Source organism: Rhopilema esculentum, chromosome 10 (genome assembly GCF_057945365.1).
Source record: "Rhopilema esculentum isolate cy_ngs chromosome 10, ASM5794536v1, whole genome shotgun sequence".
Classification (NCBI taxonomy): Eukaryota; Metazoa; Cnidaria; class Scyphozoa; order Rhizostomeae; family Rhizostomatidae; genus Rhopilema; species Rhopilema esculentum.
This window is the reverse complement of record NC_142824.1, coordinates 301,581-328,147: the sequence shown is the minus strand read 5'-3', so window position 1 is coordinate 328,147 and position 26,567 is coordinate 301,581. Positions and strand designations below refer to the sequence as shown.

The 26,567-nt window shown below is 37.9% G+C and overlaps 2 protein-coding genes across 12 annotated transcripts in view; both read left to right on the top strand.

Annotated features, from left to right (window-relative positions):
- Window positions 1–1,079: 1,079 nt before the first annotated feature.
- LOC135683398 (uncharacterized) lies at window positions 1,080–2,174 on the top strand. The gene has a single exon (XM_089110804.1). The coding sequence runs from the start codon at window positions 1,080–1,082 to the stop codon at window positions 2,172–2,174; it is 1,095 nt and encodes a 364-aa protein (XP_088966930.1).
- A 1,668-nt stretch (window positions 2,175–3,842) lies between these two features.
- The window catches only part of LOC135683375 (uncharacterized), a 29,482-nt gene continuing 6,757 nt past the window's right edge, over window positions 3,843–26,567 (top strand). For 4 of the 11 annotated variants that reach the window (XR_016144139.1, XR_016144141.1, XR_016144140.1 and 1 more), the window contains exons 1-4: window positions 3,843–12,405; window positions 13,242–13,340; window positions 15,538–15,761; window positions 17,085–17,814. Coding sequence is in view for 1 of the 11 variants with exons in the window: in XM_089110627.1 (XP_088966753.1) it covers window positions 17,686–17,814 (129 nt within the window). In the remaining 10 variants the exon portion in view is untranslated. Of the gene's footprint in view, window positions 12,406–13,241; window positions 13,341–15,537; window positions 15,762–17,084; window positions 26,565–26,567 lie in introns of those variants that run through there. The other 7 variants (XM_089110625.1, XM_089110628.1, XM_089110627.1 and 4 more) reach the window with 4 other exon arrangements.

Here is a 26,567-nt window from a genome sequence, read left to right as displayed (position 1 = left end):
TGCTCTCCTGTCCACTTTTATAGGATACCTTTCTGTGTAAGTTCAGTCAAAAGAGCTGCCATGGTTGCAAACTGAGGGATGAAACGCCTATAATACCCTGCTAGTCCTAAGAATGATCTAAGCTTGTCCAGGTCAGTTGGTGGGGGTAAATCCTGCACAGCCTTAATTTTAGATGGATCAGTATAAAACTCTTTACTTGAGACACAGTGACCTTAATAAATGACCTGCTGGGCACCAAAAGAGCATTTGAAGTCTTGACATGCACCCCATTTTCACGAAATCGTTGCAAAACAGATGTTAAATGTTCAGTGTTTTTCAATTTTGTCAGAAATAATGATTACGTGATCAAAATTACAAAGGCATATATCATTGGCTCCGACGCCAGTTGGAAAGTGGAGGGGCCAAGAGAAAATATAACAATCATAACAAAGATTTTTAAAAAAAGCTTTATTGTTTTGCAAAAAAGTGAGGGGGCCGTTGCCCCACCGCTCCCCCCCCCCTCTTCGTCGGAGGCCCTGATATATCATAGGTTAAACCTGATAATATAATGCTAACGGCCCTAGCGAATGTCGCTGGAGCTGTTGAACATCCATATGACATACAAAGCAATTCAAATAGGCCACCAGGGGTAATAAAAGCTGTTTTTTCTATCTTCTGAGGTCATACTTACATGTCAGTAACCACTGCGGAGATAAAGAGTACCAAAGAGCTTCTTGTTAGTTAGAGGGTCATGAAGGTCATCTCCTCTAGGCAAGGGGTGAGCATCTTGCTTGGTGACAAGGTTTAGCTTTCGGTAGTTAAGGCAATATCTATAGGACCCATCCTTTCTTTTTTAACGAGGACAACAGGAGACGCCCAAGGGCTAGTGGTTGTAATGTTTTGAATAAATTAACATATTATGACGTAACGGTACTTAGAGTTAGTTGTAGAGCACGAGGCCATGGAGTAAAACGTATTATATGTGAGCACATGATTAGGCCCTTTTTAACAACATAACATTTGGCGACGAGGATTAAAACAAAAAGCAGATAACGTGGAGGGAAAGCACATACCATTTCTGTTAAGTTTCAGAATTTAAGATGGCCACGGCAGCACGATTGGATTTATTACCGCTTCCACCGTTCGACCCTGTGTCCGACCCGACGTCCATAAGCCAACGATGGCAGCAATGGAAACGCCGTTTCGAAACATATTTACTTGCCGTAAAAATAACTGATGATGCTCAGAAACGTGCCTTACTATTGTACCAAGCAGGTGCCGCCACTCAAGAAATTTTCGATTCCCTCCCAGTTGAGCAAGATGAAGCTGCAGATTGCAAGACAGCGTTGGCGAAACTTGACACTTACTTTGCCCCGCTGTTGCCAACACCGCAGAAAAATGTCGACTTTGAAATTTTTCAATTTCGCCAAGCCAAACAGAAGATTGGAGAAACTACTGATCAATTTGCTACACGACTTCGCAAACTTGCTACAAATTGTGAATTGACAGATTTAGATAAGGGACTTGAATCTGCGATTATACAAAACTGCTCGTCTAAGCAACTCAGAAGGCTTGTTTTGCGGGAAGCGAAGCATACACTTGCCGTGTTGTTATCAAAAGCACGTATTCTGGAAGCCAGCGATACACAAGCTAAAGATATAGAAGAAAGTCTCATGCAAGTGGAAACTGCTCAGCTGGTTCGTACGCCTCAGCTGCAAACCTGTTTCAACTGTGGTTTTTCATGGCCTCACCGTACTTCCCCTTGCCCCGCCAAGACACAAAGTTGTCGCAAATGTGGGCGTGTTGGACATTTTGCTAAAGTCTGTAAAAGCCGCGCGAAACAACCGCGTGCCGTTAACGACCCGCCTATGCAAGACCATAAGAAAGGAGGTCATAAATTCACAAATCAAAAAGGAAAAATACATCATGTACATGGAAAAGCACCTCAACATACACAAGAGCCTAATCCAGAGTCTAGCAGCGACGAAGGTTATTTGTTTACGTGCGATGATCAACGCGAAATAAAGATGCCACGAGTCCGTGTAAAAATTAATAAAATCCCTGTGAAAATGATTTTGGACACAGGAGCATCGATCGATATTTTGGATGAATCAACATTTCATCAGGTCAAGGCTAAAAAGCTAAAAATATCCATCTTTGTCGTTCAACGACAAAGTGTCGGAAACTCTGCGTGATTTGGAATACCAAGGCATTATTGAAAAAGTGGCAGAAACAAGCACCCCCTGGGTATCCCCCTCGGTCGTCATTCCAAAAAACGACGGAACTGTTCGTTTATGCGTGGACATGAGAATGCCTAACCGCGCGATTCAACGGGAACGCCACCCTAGCCCTACCATCGACGACCTTATACACGCGTTAAATGGTGCTACAGTTTTTTCCAAGTTAGATCTTCGCTCTGGTTACCACCAACTGGTGTTTTCAGAAGAAAGCCGTCAAATCACTACTTTCGCTACTCTTAAAGGGTTACGAAGATATACACGTCTTAACTTTGGAACGTCGTCAGCAAGCGAAATTTTTCAGAACGCCGTTTACGAACAAATTCGGAACATTGAGGGTGCCGTAAACATCAGCGACGATGTTATCATTTATGGTAACACCCAAGCCGATCACGACCGCGCGTTACATGCGGTATGCAAACGATTCCAAGATATGGGGTTGACGTTAAACAAGGCAAAGTGCGAGTTAAACAAAAAGGAGATCAGGTTTTTTGGCTATGTGTTTTCTGACAAAGGAATCTCTGCCGACCCCCAGAAAGTTCATGCAATTCACAACGCCCCGCCGCCACAGTCAGTCAAGGATATTTGCAGTTTCTTAGGGATGGCAAACTACTGTGCAAAATTTATTTCACAATTCAGTGATATCAGCGAGCCCTTGCGGAATTTAACAAAGAAAATCAGTGTTTTCCGGTGGACCCCTAAGCAACAAAAGTCGCTCGATAGCATCAAGTTGGCACTGACTAGTGACAAGGTGATGGCATATTTTGACCAGACAAAACAAACTGAGTTGTTTACGGATGCTTCGCCTACAGGCTTTTCGGCTATTTTGTCGCAAACTACACCTGGTCAAGAAGACAGGAAAGTCGTAGCCTACGTAAGCCGATCGCTCTCAGATGTAGAAAGAAGGTACTCGCAAACTGAAAAAGAGGCATTAGCTATAGTATGGGCTATTGAACGCCTTCACATTTACTTATATGGTGCGAAATTCAAGCTATTTACAGATTGCAAGCCAGTCGAACTTATCTTGTCTAACCCGTAATCACGACCACCTGCTAGAATTGAACGCTGGAATTTACGTATTCAGGATTACGATTTTGAAATTGTTTATAAACAAGGAGCTCAAAACCCCTTTGGATTTCTTATCAAGACACATCTTTACGGATACAACTGGTAAATCGCAATCATCAACAGCCGACAAATACGTCAATTTTCTAGCTCGTCATGCTGTTCCGAAGTGTATGGACTACAAAGAAATTCAAGATGCCACATTCGCAGACCAAACCTTGCAAGCTCTAATACGCCTTATTCATGATAATTCGTGGAACAACATTCGAAGTATGCAATCACCTGACGTTGATAAAGGGGAATTAAACTTATTCGCTAAAATAAGAAGCGAATTAACTGTCAATGATGATGCAAGCCTAATTCTGCGAGGATCACGAATTGCTCTTCCTAAACCTCTCCGCCATAGAGCCATAGAAATTGCTCACGAAGGACATCAAGAGATCGTCAAAACCAAACAACTTCTACGAGAGAAAATTTAGTTTCCTAACATCGATAAATCTGTCAAAGATGTGCTTGCAAATTGTCTACCATGCCAAGCCATTGGTTCGGAAAATAGGCCTGCCCCATTTCATATGAACGAATTGCCTCCGAAGCCCTGGCATAACGTACACATTGATTTCTGTGGACCGTTTCCTACCGGAGAATATATTCTCGTGGTCATCGATGCTTACTCTAGATTCCCAGAAGTGGACATTGTGCATTCCACATCAGCCTCTGCGACAATTGCTAAACTCGATCGAATTTTCGCAACACATGGATTGCCCCACGTTGTTAAAAGTGACAATGGCCCACCATTTAACAGTGCTGACATCAAGGATTACATGAAAGAAAATGGCATACATTTTCAACCCATAACACCGTTGTGGCCCCAAGCCAATTCCGAAGCTGAGAACTTTAACAAACCAATGACTAAAGCCATCAAAGCAGCACAAGTGGAGGGGAGAAATTGGAAAAAAGAGCTTTATAGATTCGTTCTAAATTACCGTGCCACTCCACACACAACAAAAAAATATCCTCCAGCACAGCTACTTTTTAATCGCAAAATTCGAATAAAGTTGCCAGACACAGTGGAAAAGAGTCTATCGCCCTTGGACGAAGAAATTCGCAAAAACGACACACAGGCAAAGGCAACGATGAAGCAAAATGCAGACCGGAAAAGAGGAGCTAAGGAACGTAAAATGAGTATTGGCAATCTGGTACTAATTCGACAAAGAAAGAGAAACAAGTTAACATCCAAATTCGATCTGAAGCCTTTTTGTATAGTACGAATAAAAGGAACGATGATCACAGCTTGTAGAAATGGACAATACGTAACAAGGAACATTTCATTTTTCAAGCCAATTCAGGAAAGAAAAGATTTGGAATTTTATAATGGTGCGGATGATGAAAAATCATTAGAAATACCTGCGACCGGAGAAGGGCAGCAAGAGTTAGTTGTAGAGCACGAGGCCATGGAGTAAAACGTATTATATGTGAGCACATGATTAGGCCCTTTTTAACAACATAACAGTGGTTGGTTGCATAACCCCTTTCTCTAACATTTCAATAACCTGTTTACGAATTTCTCCTCTGTGAGCATAAGGCAATCGCCGTGGATGCTGCTTTATTGGCAATGGCAAACCTTTTTTGGCCTGCATGGATTGCAACAGAAGATCTGGTCGGATTGAGAATTCTCACTGGAATCATCCGTTCAGAGGCTTGACTAATTCTGTATGCAGTAATATCGGACGATTCAAAGTCTTCACTGAGGCTACATACCATACCTATTGGTTCTCTACAACTCTTAGAAATCTGATCTTGTATAACACTTTCTGTTCTACCTGGGATGGATATAACATTGCTTAGGGTCACAAAGACTGGTCCATAGTCTGATGATTGGACAAAAACAGGTAGATCTTTCTTAAAAGATGAATTGACTGGGGCAGAGAGACCTGGGGGTGATGGTTGGACAGGAAGAGACAAAGGGGTCAGAGGTGTGCTGCCATGGGGCCCAACAAGGCAATAGGAATCCGCTACAACAGTAGAATGCAAAGAATAAAAGGTCAAAAGATCCCAAGCAAATACACAATGCATGGGGGCAAGCACATTATCACATACCAAGAACTCTCCCACATACAAAAATTGGCTTCCCGGAAAAGACAAAGAAAGATCTGCGGAATCTGAAGCATTTAGCGGCTGTCTGGTAATAGAAACACAACTGTTGGATATGCTTCGAAGTGGAGGAGGGGCTTTCTTTTGGTGTGCACAGCGTGTAGAAATACGCTGAAAGACACTTGAACTAAGCAGGGATTTCATGTAACCAGTATCAATTAAAACTGGAACCTGCACACCTTCCAGCTCGCAAAATAGCAGGGAAAGGCGGGGAGCTAGGGGTCTCCAACTAAAGTCCGACGCACAACCAACTGCAAAATGAGACGGGTGCTCGTCGTCCCAGCCCCTTAACGAGGCACCCACTGGAAGTTTAGAGACGCCTTACTACCATTTTTATAATGTGTGGAAATGAGGAGGGCCTAGGCCCGTTACCTTTGCACATATACTTTCATTGTGTTCCCATCCGGGACAAAGTGAGCATTGTCACTGCCCGTGCTGGAAAGGGCCACCTTTGGCGTGGACAGTGCCGTCTCATGTGGCCCACTTCATAGCACTGGAAACAACGAATTTCTGTCTGACTGCTGCTCCTTGACTCACCAATAGCTGCTATCAGTTGGTTCTGGCTTTCCACAACTTGAGTCAACAACATGTGCAGGTCATCTCGTGAATTTTATTGTAGCTCATCGCAAGGAAACTGCGGAGGCACGATGGTAGTGGTAGTAGCACATGCAGCTTTGCCAGAGGGGAAAATTTGAAGCGATCGAAACCGTTTCGAAAACGCCAACATTTCGTCCAGTCCTGGGGTAGAATGGGACTCCAAGAGCTTCAGCTGGACAACATTTGGGAGTCTTTTGAAGAATTGTTTTCGCAAAAGGAAATGAAAGGCATCTTCGGATAAATACGGTTCAGCGTGGTGGAGGGCATCTTCAAGCCTCCACAAGTACAGGATGGGGTCCTCTGCTGGTCGTAAATGGTTTTCCTCAAACAGGTCTGCCCATTGATCCCAGTCACCACTATGGTCTGACACAAAATTACCAAGTATTTTCTGCAGGGTGCGATTTTGCTTTTCAACCAACCCATCACCCTGCGGATGATAGGCTGTTGTTTGTGACTTCTTAACCCTCATGGTATTATAAATTTCACGCATTAACGTAGATGTCCTTCTCGAAGCAACACAGAAATGCGAGAAAGAGAAAGGAAGGATACATTCGAACAAAATCTTCGTTATTGCGCTCCATCAAGGACTGCAACAGATCGATAAAACGGGCAAAGTGAACCAAACGCAAGAAATACGGGCAAAGTGAAGCTGGCTGATTACAGTAAAGTCCTTACAATGCTTCAAGGAAATGATTTTGTCAAATATGTATCATTTAGAGCAAGGAATGATAACGGTGAGAGTGCAGAGATTTAACAAAACTAGTAGAATTAGCGCTGAAAGTTAACAAATAGAGTTTCTCCAAACAACATTATAAGAATATCTAAATAAGTATTTAAATTGTATTCCTTGCACTTAACTTGTAAATATTACGCATTAACTTTAATGGCAAAACAATAGTCAATAGTTGTTGTCAAAGCCAGTGTGACGTATCCTTTCATTGCACAGAAATCATCTTGTAACAATCCTGTATCCGCAAGCTAAATATTTTTAGTAACTGAAGCTACAAAATCTATGCTAATAGCTTGCCGATTTTAACAGCTTTTATACTTTCCAGGTGATGTACTTTCGGCGCCGAGAATTTTCGCTGCACCAGATACCCATCGTTGTTGGATCAAAAATTAAGAGCCTGGGCTCGATTAGCGAGTCTTAGGGGACTGGGTTCGAGTATCGAACCACACTTGCCGCATGCAAAAAACGAAAATGACGGACGTGAGATTTTGTGAATGAGAAAATTGCAGTCAGATTCTGAAAACATTGGCGACCCTGCCAGGACAGTAATAACCAGGAAAGAAAATTTATTCGTAAGAAAACAGAGAATATAATGGCTACCAGAAGCCAACAAGAAATCACAGGAGAAGTGAGATATGAGTTTGAAAGTGAGATCGAAAAGGAGATTGCAAAATTGAATTATTTTGCTGAACAGGTAGATGAGTTAATTGTGTGTAGAGATCTGAAAGAAATGAAGTAAGTGCCATGTCGGGTGGAAGTAATTGTAGACAAATTATGAGAGGTAGTCAGTAAGGCAGAGGAGGAGAAAATAGAGCAGCGGCTCACGCCAAGAGACGTCAGAAAATGGAGAAGAGAGACCAGAGAAAGGTAAAGTCAAATGCTAGCAGAAAATTAAATATTAGTTGAAATATTAAAGGCAAGATAAGCAGATATTGAGGCAGAAATTATAAGGAAAGAAAATGAAAAGAAAGAGAGAGAACAGGTCAGGGAGGAGGAAAGAAGTATAGGAAGGCAAAAAAAGTTGACAGAATTGGAGGAAAAATTACGGCAAGAAAGATTTGAGCAGGAGAGAATTATCATGGAAGAGAGAATGAAGGCAGAATTGAGATTAGCTGAGAAAATGCTAGAAATAGAGCTCAAAACCAAAGCAAGTTGCTCCAAGTTGCCATAACTGAAAGTAATCCCATTCAATGGAACTTTGGGAGACTGGGTGAGATTCAGTAACATGTTTACAACTCAGGTTTTAAGTAAAGGTTTTAGTGAGGAAATTAAGTTTGGGTATTTGCTTAAAATGGTGAATCAAAAAGTTAGAGGAAAGATTGGAAACCTCCAACCAGGAAAAATCGGCCTTGAGACTACCTGGGAAACATTGATCAAAGAATATGGTCAAATAAATTCAATGATAAATACACATGTTGATGAAATACTCAGTTTAGCAGCAATTAGGGGAACTAACTATGAGAAAATTGAAGAATTTTGTCACAAATTAACCAGAAGTTATGATGCTTTGTTGACACTTGGTGAGAAGGCTATGCTGAAAGGATTTATGATGATAACACTAAACAATTTACCTCAGGTAAAACCAGATTTTGTGAGAATGGATGAGAATTGGGAAAGCTGGGATATGGAGAATCTAATTGAGAATTTGCAAAAATGATTGAAAAGAAATAAAATTTAATGAAATAGAAACCAGTTGAAAGAAAGGAAAGACACTGGAATGCAGGAGTGCAGGAGAAAAAGAAAAAAGAGTAATAAAGTGTGTCTATTGTGAGAAAGATCACTGGAGTGATAAGTGTACTACAATTGATAACCTAGAAAAGAGGAGAACAATTTTCAGGGACAAAAGATTATGTTTCAATTGTGCCAAAGTGGGGCATAGAGAAGACAACATCATAGCCAAGGGTGTTATTTTTGCAAAAGAAAACACCATAATCGTTTCTGTGAAAAGCTTTAAGATATGAAAGGGTCAGTACTTGTAGGCTACACACCCAATAAGGAAGAATCCCTTCCACCAATATTGCTAGTCAAAATTCAAGGAAAGATTTTCTGGGCATTTTTAGACAGTCCTGCAGGGAGAGATTTCATTTCTAGAGAAGCAATGAAAGAGTTGAAATTAAAACCAGAAAGGTTTGAGAATAAAGAAATAACCACTGTAAATGGGAAAAGAAGAAAATCTATGCCAATTTTTAATGTGGAGATAGAGTCATTGGATAGCAAAGCCAGACAAAACCTTGAAGTTACAGGACTAGTAATGCAGAATTTAACAACTGTACTGAGACCCGATTTGAGAAAATTGAAAACGAAGTATAAGCATACAAAGGACAAACAGTTTTATCTAACTGACCAAGGGGAAACAAGATCTTTCATGCTCGGGGGGGACACTCCAACACCACTATGAGCAATTTGAGAAGCTAGAGTTTGGGAATACACTAGAACAGCTTAGATCAAATACTTATGTTGACAATCTGATGTGTACTGTAGCAGAGTTTGAGGAACTAGAAACATTCAAGACACAAGCTACCTTTGTACTAGATGATTAAAAGTTTCCAATTCATAAATGGGAGTCCAATGCTGAAAGCTTAGAAAGTGAAGATATGATCAACCCAACAAGAATTTTGGGTCGCATATGGGACAAGAAAGAAGACTCTTACAATTCCCATTAATAAAGATGTGGGTGATGGCCCAATTACTAAGAACGCCATATTAAGTCAGTTAGCAAGGGTATATGACCAACTCGGTATCATTTCACCTACTGCAGTAGAAGGAAAGCAAATATTCAGAGAGCCTGCGATGAAGGAAGAGGTTGGAACAAAGAAGTTTCAAAGCCTCTTGTGAAAGATTATCTGAAGTGGTTGAGACAACTGAGAGAAATTAAAATGCCAAGATGTTTATTAAAGGAGGGAAAGAAAGTCAAAGCTGTACAGCTACACATCTTTGCAGACTCAAGTGACAAAACGTGCTCATCAGTAAAAATAGCAATAAAAGAACAAGGAAGTGATACAGTGAAGGGTTTACTTGTTTCAAAATCAAGGATATAAAGAGAAATACTCCAGTGCCAAGGCTTGAACTAGTTGGAGGTCAAATGGCAGCAAACATGGCCAGGAATGTTTGCAAAGCTTTGGGAAAGCTGCCTATTTCATCAGTTACAATTTGGATGGATAGCATGGTTGCTTTGTTTTGGATAAGCAACCCCAGAAAACCCTGGAAAGCATTTGTTGCAAACAGAGTGAAAAAAATTGTTGAAATAGAGCAAGAAATAAACATAAAGTGGAAATTTTGCCCTTCAGCTGAAAATCTTGCTGACTTAGGAAGTAGGGGAGCAAATATTGATAAAATGGTGAGTGGAAAACGGTTTGAAGGATCAGACTGGCTAGTGAATGAAAAGGAATGGCCGGTACAGCCAGAATTAAAAAGTGGTTCAAAAACTTTGGAGGAAGAAAGACCAATTAAGGAAATAATTCTATACACCAAAGAAACAGAAAATGGTGAATGGGACAAACTGTTAGAGCATAAACGATATTGGACAGCTTTGAGGACCACAACTTGGTGTTTGAGATTCATCAAGAATTGCTCAGCAAAATTGAGAAAGGAGAAATTAACAGAGGGACCATCAACAACTGAAAAAAAAACAAGAGCAAGGGATTATTGAAAAGAGCCCAGAGAAGTATCATTGAAATGAAAGAAACACCTGGCTGGAAATTATTCAGAGATGATCTAACGGGAATATTATATTGTCAAGGAAGAGTTCAAGGATACAATCCAATGAACCTTGAGGAAAGTTTATTCGTAGAGAAACTGATTAGACATACACAAGAGAAAGTGATGCACATGGGAGTTGCAAATACAATGGGAGCAATCAGAGGAACATGGTAGATTTCAAAAATTCGATCTTTCGAAATTCGAGATTGTGAATCCGAAACTTTCCGGATACATTCGTGAGGGGAGTGGATTTAGAATATACACTTGCAACAAAAATCAAGGCCAATATGATCATATTGGTTTTCCAACAACTAAATGGGATTTTGCAAAAATATTTCAAAATTCATCATGCCTTGTTCAGAATACCTTTTAGCAAGTCTCATCAAGGTTTAAAGGCTCCAAGCCTGTCCAAAAAGTGGGTCTTTTATACATTTTAAAAAGTGAATTATTCTTAGATATTAAACTTTAACTACTGCCAATATTTTGGTCTTTTTTGGTTTCAAACTATAGACTGATGGCTTCACAAAAGTGGTCTGAATTTCATTGACTGTGATGCTCAGGAAGGAGGTTCAGAAAGGGCCTAGGCATCCCGTGCAGTAATGTAGAGGAGGGAATAGGCAGTTTTAAAGCCAAGTTTTTATAAAAAATACAATTTTCCCAGGTAATGGCTGGGTGATTTATTTGCGCAAAACACCTGTTAAATTAAATCTTAAAATATTTGCCTGTTTATATAACGGAATCTTCATAGGAAGTAAATTAGGGGGTGGGAATTTTTGGCGGTAGGGCCGAGGTAGGAAATAGGTGATGTTTCACTGCAGATATTTTAGCAACCATTTGTGTTCCTGGCTCCTAGTTTCGTACCAAAAAATTTCTCTAGAAAGTAATTTTGAAAAATCTCCTTTGTAGAAAAAGGTAAATTTTTTTCCCAATCAAAAGTAGGTTTTGCTCCACAGCAACTGTGTTTTGGTTTGAAACACTGAAAAATCAAGCTCGAAATGGAGGCAGGTGATTAGCTAATGACATTTTGTAAACAAACCTGCTGATTGGTCTAGAACAAATGTGCCCTTGTTTGCTGTGCGTAAGAAAATCTTGATGGAGAAAAGGTGCTGTTTCATTTGTTTACGTGGAGGTCATCCCGCACGCTTTTGCCGAACCAATATGAGATCCCTACGATGCAAAGGAAGACATCATTCAAAGAAACAAGCAATCACAACAAGAGTTGACCAAAGGAATGATACAAAGGAGGAAATTAAGGAGCCGAACGCGATTAAAACCACCACAACACCCATCTAACATGTTCTAAAATGGATAATCCAAGTTTTCTAAATATTAGAACTTTGGGTTATCCAATCCCGTATGATCATCCATATCATCCTATGGTTTAGAATTATTGGAAGTGCCATTGGTTCTAAATCTTACATAGAGTACATGAATGAAGAGCAGGAAGGGCGCAGAATCCGATCCTCGGAGAGAGACATGCCGAAAATTAGAGCTGCAAAACTTGTTGTTAAACGGCCATCTCTTAGTGGTAAACATACTGTAAAAGCTTTAAATTTGTCTGTGAAACGTCGCAGAGTATTAGAAAAAGACGTTCTTTGTGATTTTACAGAGGAGGGTGCTAATCAGTGTCTAAATCAAGCTGAAGTGGAATATCAACAGGACCAGCGAGCATACCAGCAACCTGATAACTTTTTGTCCGAGCATGGCAAAAGAAAGGTGAAAGAAGCAAATGGATGGGAAAAAATTCGATTGGATTTGTACAGGACTGGTGTTTCTGAGGACTCTACGCCCGAGCAACAATTGTGTGTCACATGTATGGAACAGAACATCGACAAAATAGCGTCCCATTGCTGTTTAGAATGTGGCCCTCATCAGTTCTTCTGTAGAAATTGTGCATCTCACTTGCTTACCAGAAGAAATAATTACCGCATGCTTGAAGAGTGGCAGGTAATTTTAAACTGTTATTGTAACACGCCTTATGCAAATAAATTTAATAACAAATAGTCTATAGAAATTTATAGGCTATAATACTTTTTTAGGCTATAATACTAGACCATTAATGATATAGTTACTATAACTTTAACTGGAATATATAAGTGGTTTTTCTAGTATCTGTATTCTTAATGTTGGCCAGTTGCTGTGTTTATTAGTGAGGGTATAAGAACTGAATTGCTATAATGGTAAATAATTCCAGGACATTCATTAGGGACAGATTCCTGGCAGGAGCTAAGAATGCCCCCGGGGGCTTATTTGATGACTTTCTGTATCCATTGGTGTAGTGCTATCAAAATAACAAGGGGGGATCTTACACAAAATGTTGCTAAAACAATAGCAAAAATAGAAATTTGCCTATTTTTGGCATTATCAAAGAAGGATCAGCCCCATGAGACCCCCTAGCATCACACCCCTGACTGTATCTATAAGAATGTATAAAGCCTTCCCCTCCCCCTGCTCTATGGTGCCTGTAAAGTCATATTTAGATTCTGAGATGCCGTATCATGCAAAATTGCTCAGCCTATTTTGGGGATTTTGTCATTTAGGTGTCCAGCTTTTTATTCTTCATCACTTTAACTATCCAATAAAGTGATGCAGGCATGTGACTCTACTTTAGGAAATTGTTTCTGTTCTTTGCATTGTTGGCAAAATGTGCCTGCTTCAAAACCAAATGGCAAACTGTATATACATTATTTGTGACATGGCACAAATACACATGCATGTTTGCATTGTTTTCTAGGACAGCTTTTTAAATTAATGAAGTGCCAATATTAAAATTATTTTTATAGGGTGGACAATTTAAACCAATGCTGAGCTTAGAGGCAGATGTTTCAATGAGAGCACCTGCACATTTTATTGGAAGCATTGCATTGTAATTGATTATCAAGGTTTGATATTGATTCAAATTATAAAAAAGCTTTGTTATTATTTGTATTATGTCAATCTATTTAATAGTATTTTGTGAAAAATTGGGGCTTGGCTAACCTTGGGGATGATTTTAACTTTCGTTTATTGGTAAGTAAAATCATCAGATGGTAGATGAAATGGCAATTAATATTCTCTAAAGCAATGTCTTTCACAGCAAATTTTGATTGCCTTGCCCTTCACCCCCGAGTTTTGAAGGTCAAGGTGTGCCACTGTTGAAACATCAGTTTTGTAATGCCATCCTTTTTAAGAAGTATTTTACACTATGGCGGCAAAGTATTATATAACCTATTATGTGATCTTCAGACCTGGAGGAGGGGCGGTACTCCCATTATGGCCTAACAGGGTAGCATAGGCATCAAATCTTGATTGGCTGCGAAAGGAATCGCCAAAGCGGGAACCCCCATCGATTTGAACCAATCAAATTGCGAGAAATGACAAATTTCAGAATTTTGACCACCCCTTCTTCAAAAAAGTCCTGATGCTAGAATTCTTGGGGAAATTTTCTTTAATTTTGCAAAAGTGTCGAGGAGGCTTGTGGGCACATTTCCAGTGTTGGCTTTTTCGCGATCTTGTTTTTAAGAAAAGTTATGGCCATTAAAACATTAACATGATATTTTAAACATACCTCTGTCTATTTATAACAATCATTCAATCTAAAATGATCTTAAAACGCCATCTAAAAATGTTATTTAGCTATCACTGCAAAATATTTACTTAGGAAATATGCCAGGAAGGGTTCACTTTATAAAAAAGTCATTTCCCAGCCTACTTTGATGTTCAGCTTAACGAAACTCGAAGAAGTGTTATCGGATGCATTTACGAGTTTTAAATCAATAATATAAACTTTAAAATTGAACCCAACAAAATTCAGTTTGGAAATACAATACTTACATATATAATCGCAAATAATTCCATAATAACATTTTATATTTGCACTATGTCGGCTTCAACACAACTAATTATTCGATGAATGTCACGTCAGTTGCATATGTTCTGGCGGGAAAAATTTACTGGAGGCGCCTTTGTAACAATCGTTAAAGAAATCTGGTCCCTCCATTTTTCACGTAACGTCGCAAAAGTAGGTTGTTTTACGAACTTCTGTGATAGTTGGTTGTTCTTTTAAGGGGTCGTTCTCGTATCACATCAACAGGAAAGGGGAGAGCGAAACATGTAATAAGCTACTTTCCTGACATTGTGGAAGGGGGTAAAATTAATTGTACTCACACCTGGTGTCATAAAAAGACATTTTAAACATTAAAGTTTTATCTTAATAGATTAAAGCTAAATAAAATAAAGGCAGTTCTAATCAAATCTAGAGGTAAAATAAAAACATTTTTAACTTCCAAAGATTATCCTCAAAGGGTAGTTATTTTTAAGAGTAACCCTCAATTGTTTGCATAAGAACCTTTGTAGCATCCATTTCTCTGTGCTCACCTGGTCCTACTTTTAAAAATTTCTTGCCACTCACTGTTCTTGATTAGAGAGAAGATAAGATCTTTCTATCTTTCTATAATAAATGGGAAGCTAAACTAATAGCTAGTTCAGACCTACAAAGGTTTTTGCATTTCATGGGAAAGTCAGAATTTTTTGGGCTTTGCTGTGCACTCACACAAAGGTTGCTATTTTTTCAAGACACTCCTGAATTTGCTACATCAAAATTACAATTACTACCAGCATCAGTTCAGTTGCAAACCAATGTCATTTGATCATTGATCAGTACACTAAGGTATCAAAAGTATTGTAAAGCAGGCCTGGCTCTAAGAAAAATGAGATGACAAAAAACCTGATATGAAATGGTATTAATAAATTCTATCTATAAATAAAACTTTGGAACTGATTTGTAAAGGTTGTTGAAGTTGAGATAATTCCAAGGCTGTAATGTCAAGTTGTGCTTTGGAGTTTTGTGCACAATGGACTGTTGTTGCCGGTAAAGCCTGGTAAAGCAACAATTCATATTATCAAAAGTAGGACTTTTTGTACTTTTTTAGTACCAAGGTTTAATTCTAAGGATACCTTTAGATAAATTTTAAAGCACATATAAGACAATATCATTTTGCTTGTTTTGGATTTCTTATTTTTGGTTGGATAACAAGTCCAAAATATTTTCCATCTTTAGTTGAGTGTTTATTCAACTTGGCAGGTCTTTCCTTTCTTTAGCAGGAAGACAGCATTCTAAGAAAATCCGTTATTGTGGGTGTGGAACAGAAGCTGCACAGCTACTCAAACTGGGATTGTGGCCTGCCAGTAGAAAAAAGCCTACCATTGCCTTCAATGTACAGTTTATGAAAATGGCATCCATTTTTCTATTGGAAAGTCAAGTTTCACTTTTCAAGTTTTGTGACACCATGGCATTACTTTCTTCCAAGTTGTTACCTATAAAGGTATTACCTTATACTTACTCACTTTATTATTTTTCCTATGAAATGGTTGTTTTGGGAATGAAAAATAACAAATCAACTAATCTTTCAGAAAAGTGATGAATCAACTAATCTTGCTGATTCTAATTGACAATGGGCTTTAGGATTTTTCTAAATGAGGAATATTTTACAGCTATTATTTGACTATCAAAGAATTAAGTTTCGATGAATACCCGCCGCAATTTTGTTTGGTGAACCTTATCTAATTTTTTCAGAAAACATGTGCCGTCTGCTTAAAAGACTTTCTTGAATCTAAACATCCCTAATGAGAAATGGGCATGGCAAGGAGCTTGTTCCCCCTTCCCCTTCGACGGCGACAAAAATCGCTCGCGTTGATGACCCCTCATAGGCCGTCGTCCATTTTTCAGACTGGTCATAAAACTTTCTCAGGTCATAGGTCAAAGCACAGGTCAAAATATTTTCTGAATTTATTTGTTTGACTTTATTTGATAATGCATTAAGCCCCGGCAAAACGACTGGACATTTTCACTGAACATGGACTGGACAAATGTCCAGCGTAAATGTTGCGTCGTTTTGCCACCTTGTCCAGTCTTGTTCAGCGATGTTGAGTGTTGTTCAGTCGATTTTGAAGGTAGTCAAAAATGTTCAGTGGACAGGATTAAAATGCTTTTGTTCGCAGATGTTGTAGAGAAATGTTCAGTCGTTTTGCCACTCTACTGAACATTGTCCAGTTCGCGCAGGCGCAATGAATGTAATGGATAGGATTTGGCGCGAATTTATTTCCATTATTCAAATCTTTAACAAACTTTCCTAGTCAACACCGCGAACGAAATGGAAACAACGTGAAAATTCAATTCGACCAATAGCAGAAAAGGCATTTTATTAGTAACGACGAGTCTTCCGATCAGATTAGCTTTAGTTCCGATAAGGAAAGCGATGTCAGAGAGCAGGAGGACGGTGATTTTGATAAACCTAGCTGTCCTAGCCACTTGTCAATGGCTATGAAAAGTGTATTTTCAAAGGTAAAGAGATGCCCTGTTGCCAGTTTTCCCACCTGCATTCTTCAACAGGGAAAAAGTTCACTGGACAATGTTCAGTCGTTTTGCCACCACCTTACAGTGCTCCCTTTCTTCAAATATTGGTAACATTTATTGAAGTCTGAAAACCATAGAATTAATCCCTTTTTATGTTGGAGTTGAGAATTTTCAAACACGTTTAGACCCTTCAATGTGTGATGTGCTAAACATTTACTCACTTTAACTTTGTCAACTTCAAGCTCAGTTTCCTTAGCAGCTTCCTCGATCAATCCATCCATTCCCTTCGCAGTATTCGTCATACCTTGCCGATAAAACTTCAGCAAAATACTACGCTGAAGATCCGAAATCTTTTCATAACGAACTGCACGACCAGATTCAGCCATATTGTGCCGTGGATGAAAAAAGTTCTAATATTTGGAAAACTTGAATTATCCATATTAGAACATGTTGGATGGGTGACCACAAACATGAACGTAAGCACAAGGAACACTATATTGTTGCAGACGGCGAATGCAAAGGTTAAGGTGCCTGGATTGCGAAGAGACGAAGCGGAAAAAAGTGTTCGGTTCGTATTTGACTTGGGGAGCCAGAAGAGCTACATAACGAAAGAATTAAAGCGTTTGTTAAAGTTACCCGTTATTGGAAAGGATAGACTTTAAATAAAAACTTTTGGAGATTCCACACCGAAGGTTAGGGAGTGCGAAATTGTCAAGATCAGCGTGAAGTGCAAGGATGGAACGGAAATGGTGATTTCAGCCTATGTTGTATCGTTTATCTGCACTGCCATAAGCAACCAGCGAGTTCCAGAAGTCGTACAGAGGTACCCATAATTAGGAGGTCTAGATTTGGTCGATATCGATCACAATGACGCAGAAAACCCGGATAAACCCATGCAAGTGTTGGTAGGCTGGGATGAATTTTGGAGATTTGTAAGCGGTGAAGTTGTATACAGAGAGGCAGATGAACCGGTCACGCTTCAAACGAAACTAGGATGGGTGTTGTCTGGTCCATCTGGTCTGGTAAGTGACAATGATTCTTATGTTATGAGAGTTGATACATTAATCGTTGACAAAAATGACTCTGAGATTGAGAAAAAATTGAAGAATTTCTGGAATAATGAATCAATAGGTATTAAAGCTAAAACGTTGTTATTTATAGGTTTGCTCGCGTTTGTTTCGGAGCTTTAAGCTCACCATTCTGTTCAAATGCTGTCGTAAGACACCATATTGCAAAGTACGAGGACGATAAACTGTTTATCGACACTGTGAAAAACTCTCTCTATTATGACGATTTTGTAGTGGGTACATAAAACAAAGAAAATGCGATAGCGTTGTACCAAAAATTAAAGGAGCGTTTTCGACAAGAGGGTTTTACCATGCAAAAATGGAACTCAAACTTAGAACAAGTTTTGAACAAAATTGACAAAATCGAAAATGAGGCTAGAAATAAAGACCTTGTCGAAACAGAATAGGAAAATTCTACGAGGCAATGTGATTCGGTAAAACCGAAGAGATTAAAGTTTTGGGTATCATTTGGAATTCGAAATCGGACACGTTAATATACGAGTTCAATAGTTTATTGGGTTCCACTGCGAAGGAATATATTACGAAACACGGGTAATATTCTTGCCACAAAGGCTAAAATATTTGACCCACTCAGACTTATTAGTCTAGCAATTTTATCCTTTGAAATTGCTTTTTCAAGCGCTGTGCAAAGAAAATAATAATTGGGACTCGCTGAATGATGTCTCTATCTTGAAAAACTATAAGGCTATTACAAACGACATGAAAGAAACAGGGTGCCTAACTGTTAACAGATATTACCTAAGAAAGGACATTTCAATATCAGATATCAATTTCATTGATTTTCACGGTTTTTGTAACGCATCAACAAAGAGGTTACGGTGCTTGTGTTTATGTTGTCTGCCATCTATGATCAGGTGAAATAACGTCATAGTTATGATGGGCTAAAACACGTATCGCGCCAATAGGAGACAAACCCTCCTTTAGAACTGATAGCTGCATTAATTCTTGCTTGTTTGATGAAAGAGTAGAAGAAGCGCTGCAACCAGTCACTAAAATTTAGACTTTTCATCGCTGGTTCGATTCTAAAATTACACTTTGATGGATGGCAAGTGAAGGAAAGGTTTTAGAAGCCTTTGCCTAAAACCGAGCGCAGTGGCATTATTATCCCACTTAATTGAATCCCGCAGATATTCTTTCTCGAGAAATGAATATTTCTTACCAAAATCAAGTCGTATGGTATTGAAGGATACATATACAACTGGATCAAGAGTTTTTTAACTGGAAGGAAACAGAGAGTTGTATTAAATGGCTTCAAATCTTGCTGTATATAAACAATTTACCTGATAACATAAACTACTGTCAAGTCAAGATCTTTGCTGATGATACGAAAATGTATTCTCCTTCTAACTACCAAGCGCAACATATTCAAAATGATATTGAATCACACAAAAATTGGTCAAAAACATGGCAGCTTCCGTTTAACAGTGATAAGTGCAGTGTACTTCGCCTGGGTAGCTCCAATCAACGAAATAAAGATATTATATACCAGATGATTTAACACAAACAAATACGATCATTAAATCAGTTGAATCAATTCGAGAACTTGGAATTATAGCTGACAACAAATTCAAATTTGACACACACATCGCAGAAAATGCAAAAAAAACTTGCGGTGTTTTAGCGTCCATTAAAAGAGCCATGAAATTCGCCAAGAGAGAGACCTTCAATGCTCTTTACAAAAGCCTAGTTAGGCCAATCTTTGAATATTGTGTGCCTGTTTGGAATCCATGTAAAGTAAAACAAATTCAAACCGTACACGGAACGCTTACTTTTCCTCGATCTCCCAACATTATGCAATAAAAGAAGACGTGGAGATATGATTACAACTTTCAAAATACTACACGGCATGGTCGATACTGATAGTAAAGTATTTTTTGAACGAAGTACTTCAGTTACGAGAGGACACAATCTCAAGCTTTTCAAGTTTGCTTTATCGTCGAGCAAAAGGAAGAGCTATTTCTCAAACAGAGTAATAAACGAAGGCAACAATTTTCCAGCAAACATAGCCAATGCGAAGTCAAATATAGAGTTTGAGGATTTTTGCGGAACGAGAAGTACAACTATGAATACGCTTAAAACCAACGCTAAAGGGTTTAATAAGCCAATGGCCTCCTTATCCCTCATTATATCATATTATAATATTATGAAGGTTTCAAAATTAACAAAAAACAATTTGTGGTGGCACGATCCTGACTTCTTGTGCCGAGTGCGCAATTTTTAGCCGGAGAAAGAAAGTTTTGAGGAAAACATTGATGATTACTTTGACTTTGTGGATTTGAAAAAAAAACCCTGTAACTGTCAATTTGATTCATTCAGGGGGATCAAATATTTGTGAACTCGTACATTTGGAAAGGTTCAGCGATGTAAACAAGATTCATCATGTTACTGCGTATGTCTTGCATTTTATACAGATATAAAAATTTCGAATTAATATTACGTCTGCAAGGCCAGAAGGTGATCTAAAAACTGATGATATCGAAAATGCAAAAATCATGTGGATTCTAGCTGTCCAAAAAGACATTAAGCGTGGAAAAAATTTCGAGCAACTTCAGCAGAACCTAAAATTGTTTGAGGATCACAAAAGGTATACATGAGTCAGTATACCTTTTCTAACGTCAAAGAAAATGTTTTTTGCAAAATACGTGTAAGCTAATACGCTGTCTGTAAGCTAAATACAAAGTAATAAATAAAGTTCCATGAAAAATAAAATGAAAAAGTAAGTGCATTTAAAAATGTTCATATCGCCAATTTTTTTATATTTTTATCAGCTTCAAACAACTTCAAATAATATTCCCAGGGTTGAAAATTTATTTCAATTCGACGCAAGAAACAATAGCTAACAATAAATACATAAATATACAAAGTTAACTAATCAAAATCGAATATAGCTAACAGTTAGTACAAAAAAAGAAATTATGGATACAAAATTAAAGATTACATTGCATTTTCAGGCAGAAACTGACAAGCACTGCATTTGCAATTCGGTCCGTCCCATTGTTTTCTTAGATTCTTAAAACTCTTAAAATTTTCTACGGATTTCAACTCGTCGGGTAGGCCATTCCAAATCTGTGGCTCGATTGACATAAGACTTTTGGATCCAAATGTTGTTTGCTTAGGTCTAGCATGAGCTAAATTATTCGGATTTCTTAATCAATAATTTGACGAACGTAATTTAAAAATACTCTGCATAAAAGGTGGGTTTAGCTGTTTTACTGCTTTGAATATTTCAATACATAGAATTCTTCGACGAGCGACGAGCATCGTGCATTTGTCTGCCATCACAAGCAGATCGTTATACGAACTTGTATGATCATTAGAGAGAAATCTTAGGGCACGTTCTTGTATCTGTTCAATTTTCTGTAATGATTTAGACGATGAAAAATACCAGACCAAGGGACAATAACTGAAATTGGAATATACAAAGCTCTGGACAAGAACCTTTTTCTCCTGGAAACCAATAAACGTCTTTAATCTTTTAAGAACAATCAATTGTGTTGCAGCTTTTTTGCAAAGATTCGAAATATGTGAATGGAAATCAAGTTTTTAATCCAACGTTACTCCTAAAAGCTCCACTGTCTCCTCAGATTGAATTTTTTACCATTAATGATCATTTGTTCTCCACTAGTATTTCTCTAGTTTTTCTGAGTTCATAGCAAGAATTATAGCATGAAATTTTTCAGGGTTTGCAATCATTACATTTCGTGCTAACCATGATATGCCGATTCCCATTTCATTTTGCAAGGTATTTACAAGATCACGCATGGTTTTTAGAAAAATAACAAAGTGTATTGTCGTCTGCATAATTATGGAGCGTTGCTTGTTTTGTGAATAGAAATAAGTAATTTATGTAAAAATGAAACAGAACTGGTCCTAGCACAGAGCCCTGGGGTACACCAGACATAACCTTTTGAAAAGAGCTGTATGAATTGTTTATCCGAACACACTGATTTTGTCTTTTCAGATAAGAATAAATTAGAAGTAGAACATTTTCATGAAATCCATACGCATGCAGTTTGGCAATAAGCAAATCATGTGAGATACAAACGAAAGCTTTCGAAAGACCCATTAAGACTGCACCAACGAGGTAGTCATTGTCACGGCTAGCCTTCCAGTCTTCTATCAAACGTATCAAAACATGTTGGGTTGCATACGTTTGTCGATAGGCAGTAATGAAGACTAAAAGCGTGTAATCTAAATGTTGAACCAATTGATTTTTAAAGACTTTTTCATATATCTTTGAAAAGGTATTGAGAACACTAACTAGGCGGAAATTTCTTTCTAATGTACAATTTGATTCCCCTCTATCTAGTGGGCAAACTGCCGCTTTCTTTGCATCGTTTGGGAAACGAAAATTTCGAATGCTACAGTTTATTGAAGTAGTTAAAGTATTTGTAAGTTCATTTGCAGCCAAGGATATAAGCTTCGGGGGAATTTGATCTTCACCAGGAGATTTCTAGCCATCCAGGCATTTTAATAGTTTTGCAACTTCATGACTGCCTATCTCTTGAAAAGTGAAATTAGCCTGGCTTTGAATAATAGCTAGGACACTAGGATGGTTTTTATATTGATCAAGAATCAAGCGAACGATTTGGCGGTCGTCAGAAATTCCAGTATTTTTGCAAGGCTAATGGGCTTCTTACCGCTGGATTTTTCTACTATATTTATATAATGATTTTTATAAAATCTTTTTTTAAGCCTTGATTTAGTATAAATTGCCTTCGGCAATTGCTGATTCATGAAAAGGGCAGTATTTCCCCTCAGAACTTTTGTTCTTAAAGGAGCATGTTTATCTACAATTTTTCGAAAGGTGGACGATAGATTTATATATGCCAAATCAGTATAATTTAAATCGGCTTGAAAGTCACTGTCCTTTACATCTTGGAGAAACCTTTCAGGTTTAAGTTTCTTATACCATCGGTATCTGATGATTTTAGGTTTGAGACGGGGTATGTGTGTTTTAATTGAAGTTAGGACAATGCAATACAAATCGCTAAAGCTAGTTTCAAAAACGCTGGTGTTTTGAAAACATCTGGGTCTATTTGTCAATATGACATCAATTGATGAACTATGATTTTTCATGTATCATGTCTTGTCCTATATTTAATTAGACCGTCCAAGCCCATGACAGAAGGAGATTAGTCTAGTGTACCCAGGATGTTGAGTATCATGAGTATTGATATTTATATCGCCCATAATGATAACATTTTTATATTGGTCCAAAGCTGAGTTTGATGAAAAAGACAGCTCTCTGAAAATAGTTCCAGGTTTGAAGGTTCTGGGGGTCGGTAAATGCTAAAAATTATCCACTTCTTTTTGCAAACCAACAGATGTGAACAAATTATCTCGTTAGTTAGGCTCTCAAAAACTGGAACTCTATTGCAAACAACTCCTTTCTAACAAATTGCATCAAACTCCCACCAAATTCATTCCTACCACGCCGGATTGGTTTTTGGTAATTATTTATTAGAAAGATTTCAGTTTTTAAATCTGAACTTAGTTTTGTTTCCTCTATTACAAAAATATCAGGCAAGCATTCTTCAATAACTAATTATAGGTCAATCATTTTGTTTCGAAGGCTATTTATATTGAAGAAACCAATCAAAGAATTATTTGGATTTTTCGTTTTATAGATTAAAAATCTCCCTAAATTTATTCGAACCATCTGATTGCGTGGATTCGATTGAAGATGCAGAAAGGGAACATTCATCGCCTGCTTCGGAAGCGTTTGAAATCGAGGAAAAAGAGCGTTCAATACTTGACCTACAACTTAAACTGGATTACAATCTAGGACTCAAGTGTTTTTGACTTTATTTTATGGTGCAACTTTTCCAAGCAGTCAGGTGTAATACTTAGATCTGATGAGCATCTTAATGTGTTAGGCCTTAGTGGTATACTTGAAATATGATCTTTATGTGTAGTCAGTTGACTTTTCGTTTTTTTCTTAGAAGGATTAATACCTGATATCCTATTTTCATCATGTTGTAAAAGATCAAAGAACAGTCAGATAGTATTAATAAAGTTCACTGAATCATAACCTAAAACGTTTGTACCGTTGTCATTTAAGTGGATTCCATCGTGAAGAAGATATTTCCAATCGAAATCAAAAACTTTGTTTTCAATGAAGTCAATCTCCTTATCTGCAAGTGATTTTTTTAGCATCGTGTCAACTTGTAGTCTTTTTTCTTCCAAAAGATCGGAGTCTCCTGTAGCAAGTATACTTGAAACAGCCACATTTCGGACGGTCTTCTTTGCATGAATCGCAAGTTTCGTTAAACTTGTGGCAATTTTATTGGGATCCGCCTTCCACAAATCATTTGCTCCGCAGTGAATAACAAGGACATCTGGTTTCCTATTCAGCGTTGGAATAATGTATGATTGCATATCGTCGACAGTAGCTCCAGGAGACATTTTCAAAAAAAATTGTATTTATGTGCATTTTGATTAATTTCTTGAATCTTCTAAAACATCCACTACTAAAACAAAAAACATTCTAAAACAGTTACCACCGGCCTCTTTTGATTGTTGATGGGCTCTTGCACTGGTGGCTTTTCTTGCAATTTTCTTACGATCATATCTTTGTTTGGTGAGATTGTGTACTTTTATGCTGCGGTGACTTCAGCAAAAGTCAGGTATCCGGAGACAATGTTGGGAAAGATTTTCTTTGTTGTCATGGACTTTGCACTCTGGGTTTGCGCCCTTTTTCTCTCAACGTATTCCAATGACTGGTTTGAAAATTGATTTGTCATTGCAAATTTATCTAAACTTTTGTCCAAAATTTCAAAATTGTTCTTAGTTTTAACGAACATCTCATTACATTGACGCGACTTTATTGTATGTTTAGGAAATTTCTAAAGGTCAACACTTGTTCTCCATAGCTTTCTCCATCTTTTCTCAGTCGGTTATTGATATTTTCTTCCTCAATGAATTCCTTTAGATCTATGATTTCAAGTCTTAAAGCAAAGTTTTCGTCTTTTTGTTCTCTTTTTTCTTTTTCTAGTAAGTTAATTTTTGCTAGCATATCACATAATTTATCAGGCCTACCTTGCATATCGTCCCTGTTATCATTTTCTTCGACTCTTTTGTCAAGTCTTTCAAAGATTACCGCGAGTTGTTTTTTTATGTTTTGTAAGCTCTCTTTGATTCTCTTTGATTCCTAGATTTGTTTCCATCTCTTCTCTTGAGTCTTGAAAATATTCGCTGTTGTTTCCATTGGAACATATCTCCCTTTCATCGTCTTTTTGTTTCGAAGTATGATCTGGCTCCTGTTATAGTCATACCAAATGTTGCTTGAAAAGTTGTGACTGTAAACCGAATGTGACACTGTAAACGGGGCCATTAGGGTCTAAATTTTATTGAATAGTTTTGCATATTTGGGTCTCAATTGGATCTGGCTCAGTAGTGTGACTTCTAAGCAAAGTGACTATAAGCAGAGCCGACTCTACACTTTTCTTAATATCTATTTTATTTTTTGGGGATGATATATTCTTTCTTATTCTTTCTTTTTCTTATCATCATGGTTAGGAAATACCTACAATTGCGCATATGAACAGCTATAAGTTTGTTGATTGTGCATCTCCTATTTTGCTATGTCACATACGTGCGAAGACTACAAACTCCTGTAGACGTTCAAGCTTGTGTTGCCAGGTGAAAATTATGTCATCCATCGATAAATATTTTCCAAAATATTGGACTACGTCCGATCGGGGCATTGCTCAAGAGATGTTGTGTTATTGTTGTCATGAATTTGTTGGCAAAGGGTCTCCCCACTGCGGTGCCTTTAGAGAGGTCAATGAAATTTATCATTCCATAACACTCTTTTTTTATAAAAACCAGTAAATTGAAGTTCAGGTTGGTCCATCTTAATTTTTTTCAAAAATCTGAGGCTAGAATAATTTGTTCTTAAATTATTAGGGTGAGAGCAGTATAATTGCTAGCTATTGCGCTTTAGAGAAGTTTTCAAGCCTCAATTGCCAACAAAATGAGTAAGACATCCTATATTGGCTGGCAGCGTTTGAAAGTTCACAGAAAATGGTCCCTAGATGGCAAAACTCTTCTCCTTTTTTAGATGAAACAGTGTTTAAAGTTACATTTTACAGTAGATCATGCTAAAATGTTCTTAATTTTTTATCACTTTTGACCAATCTAAGGGCTTGTGTTCTTATAAAAGAGTGAGTGTAAAGGTTATAAAATTATGTTTGAAAATAAATATCACCATTTTATATGCCGCTGAGTTGTTTCCGCATAATGATTTTTAATGGCATTGAGGGATGCTTTGATATCCTCATCTTGAGAAATGTTTGTGTATTGTGATTTTACATCTACTGTAAGGAAATAAGTCGGATGCTAGTGAGCATATAGAAATGGTCACTAAAACTCTCTTGCTCGTTTTCCAAAGGTTAGTCAAAAACATCGGTGAACGTGTGGACACAATAAGCAAGGGCCTAAGTGACTTGCCTCGAGAATTATTTTAGTGTCACAGGAACTGAAGGCAAGTTCCCAACATTTTCAATTTTTGCCAGGGCAATTTTTTTCTGAAGGCAAATAACCTGTCATTTGAAAATTTTTATCTAAAATTTTCCCATTCGATCTACTTTTTGAAACATCAAAACAACCAAATCACAACCAGGGCAATCGATAGGAGGCAGTGATGAGATACAAATATCAAATAAGAAGATAAATTGTAATTT

Excerpts from the sequence above, each read along its gene's own strand:
- LOC135683398 (XM_089110804.1), top strand. The coding sequence starts at position 1,080 with ATGGCCACGGCAGCACGATTGGATTTATTACCGCTTCCACCGTTCGAC.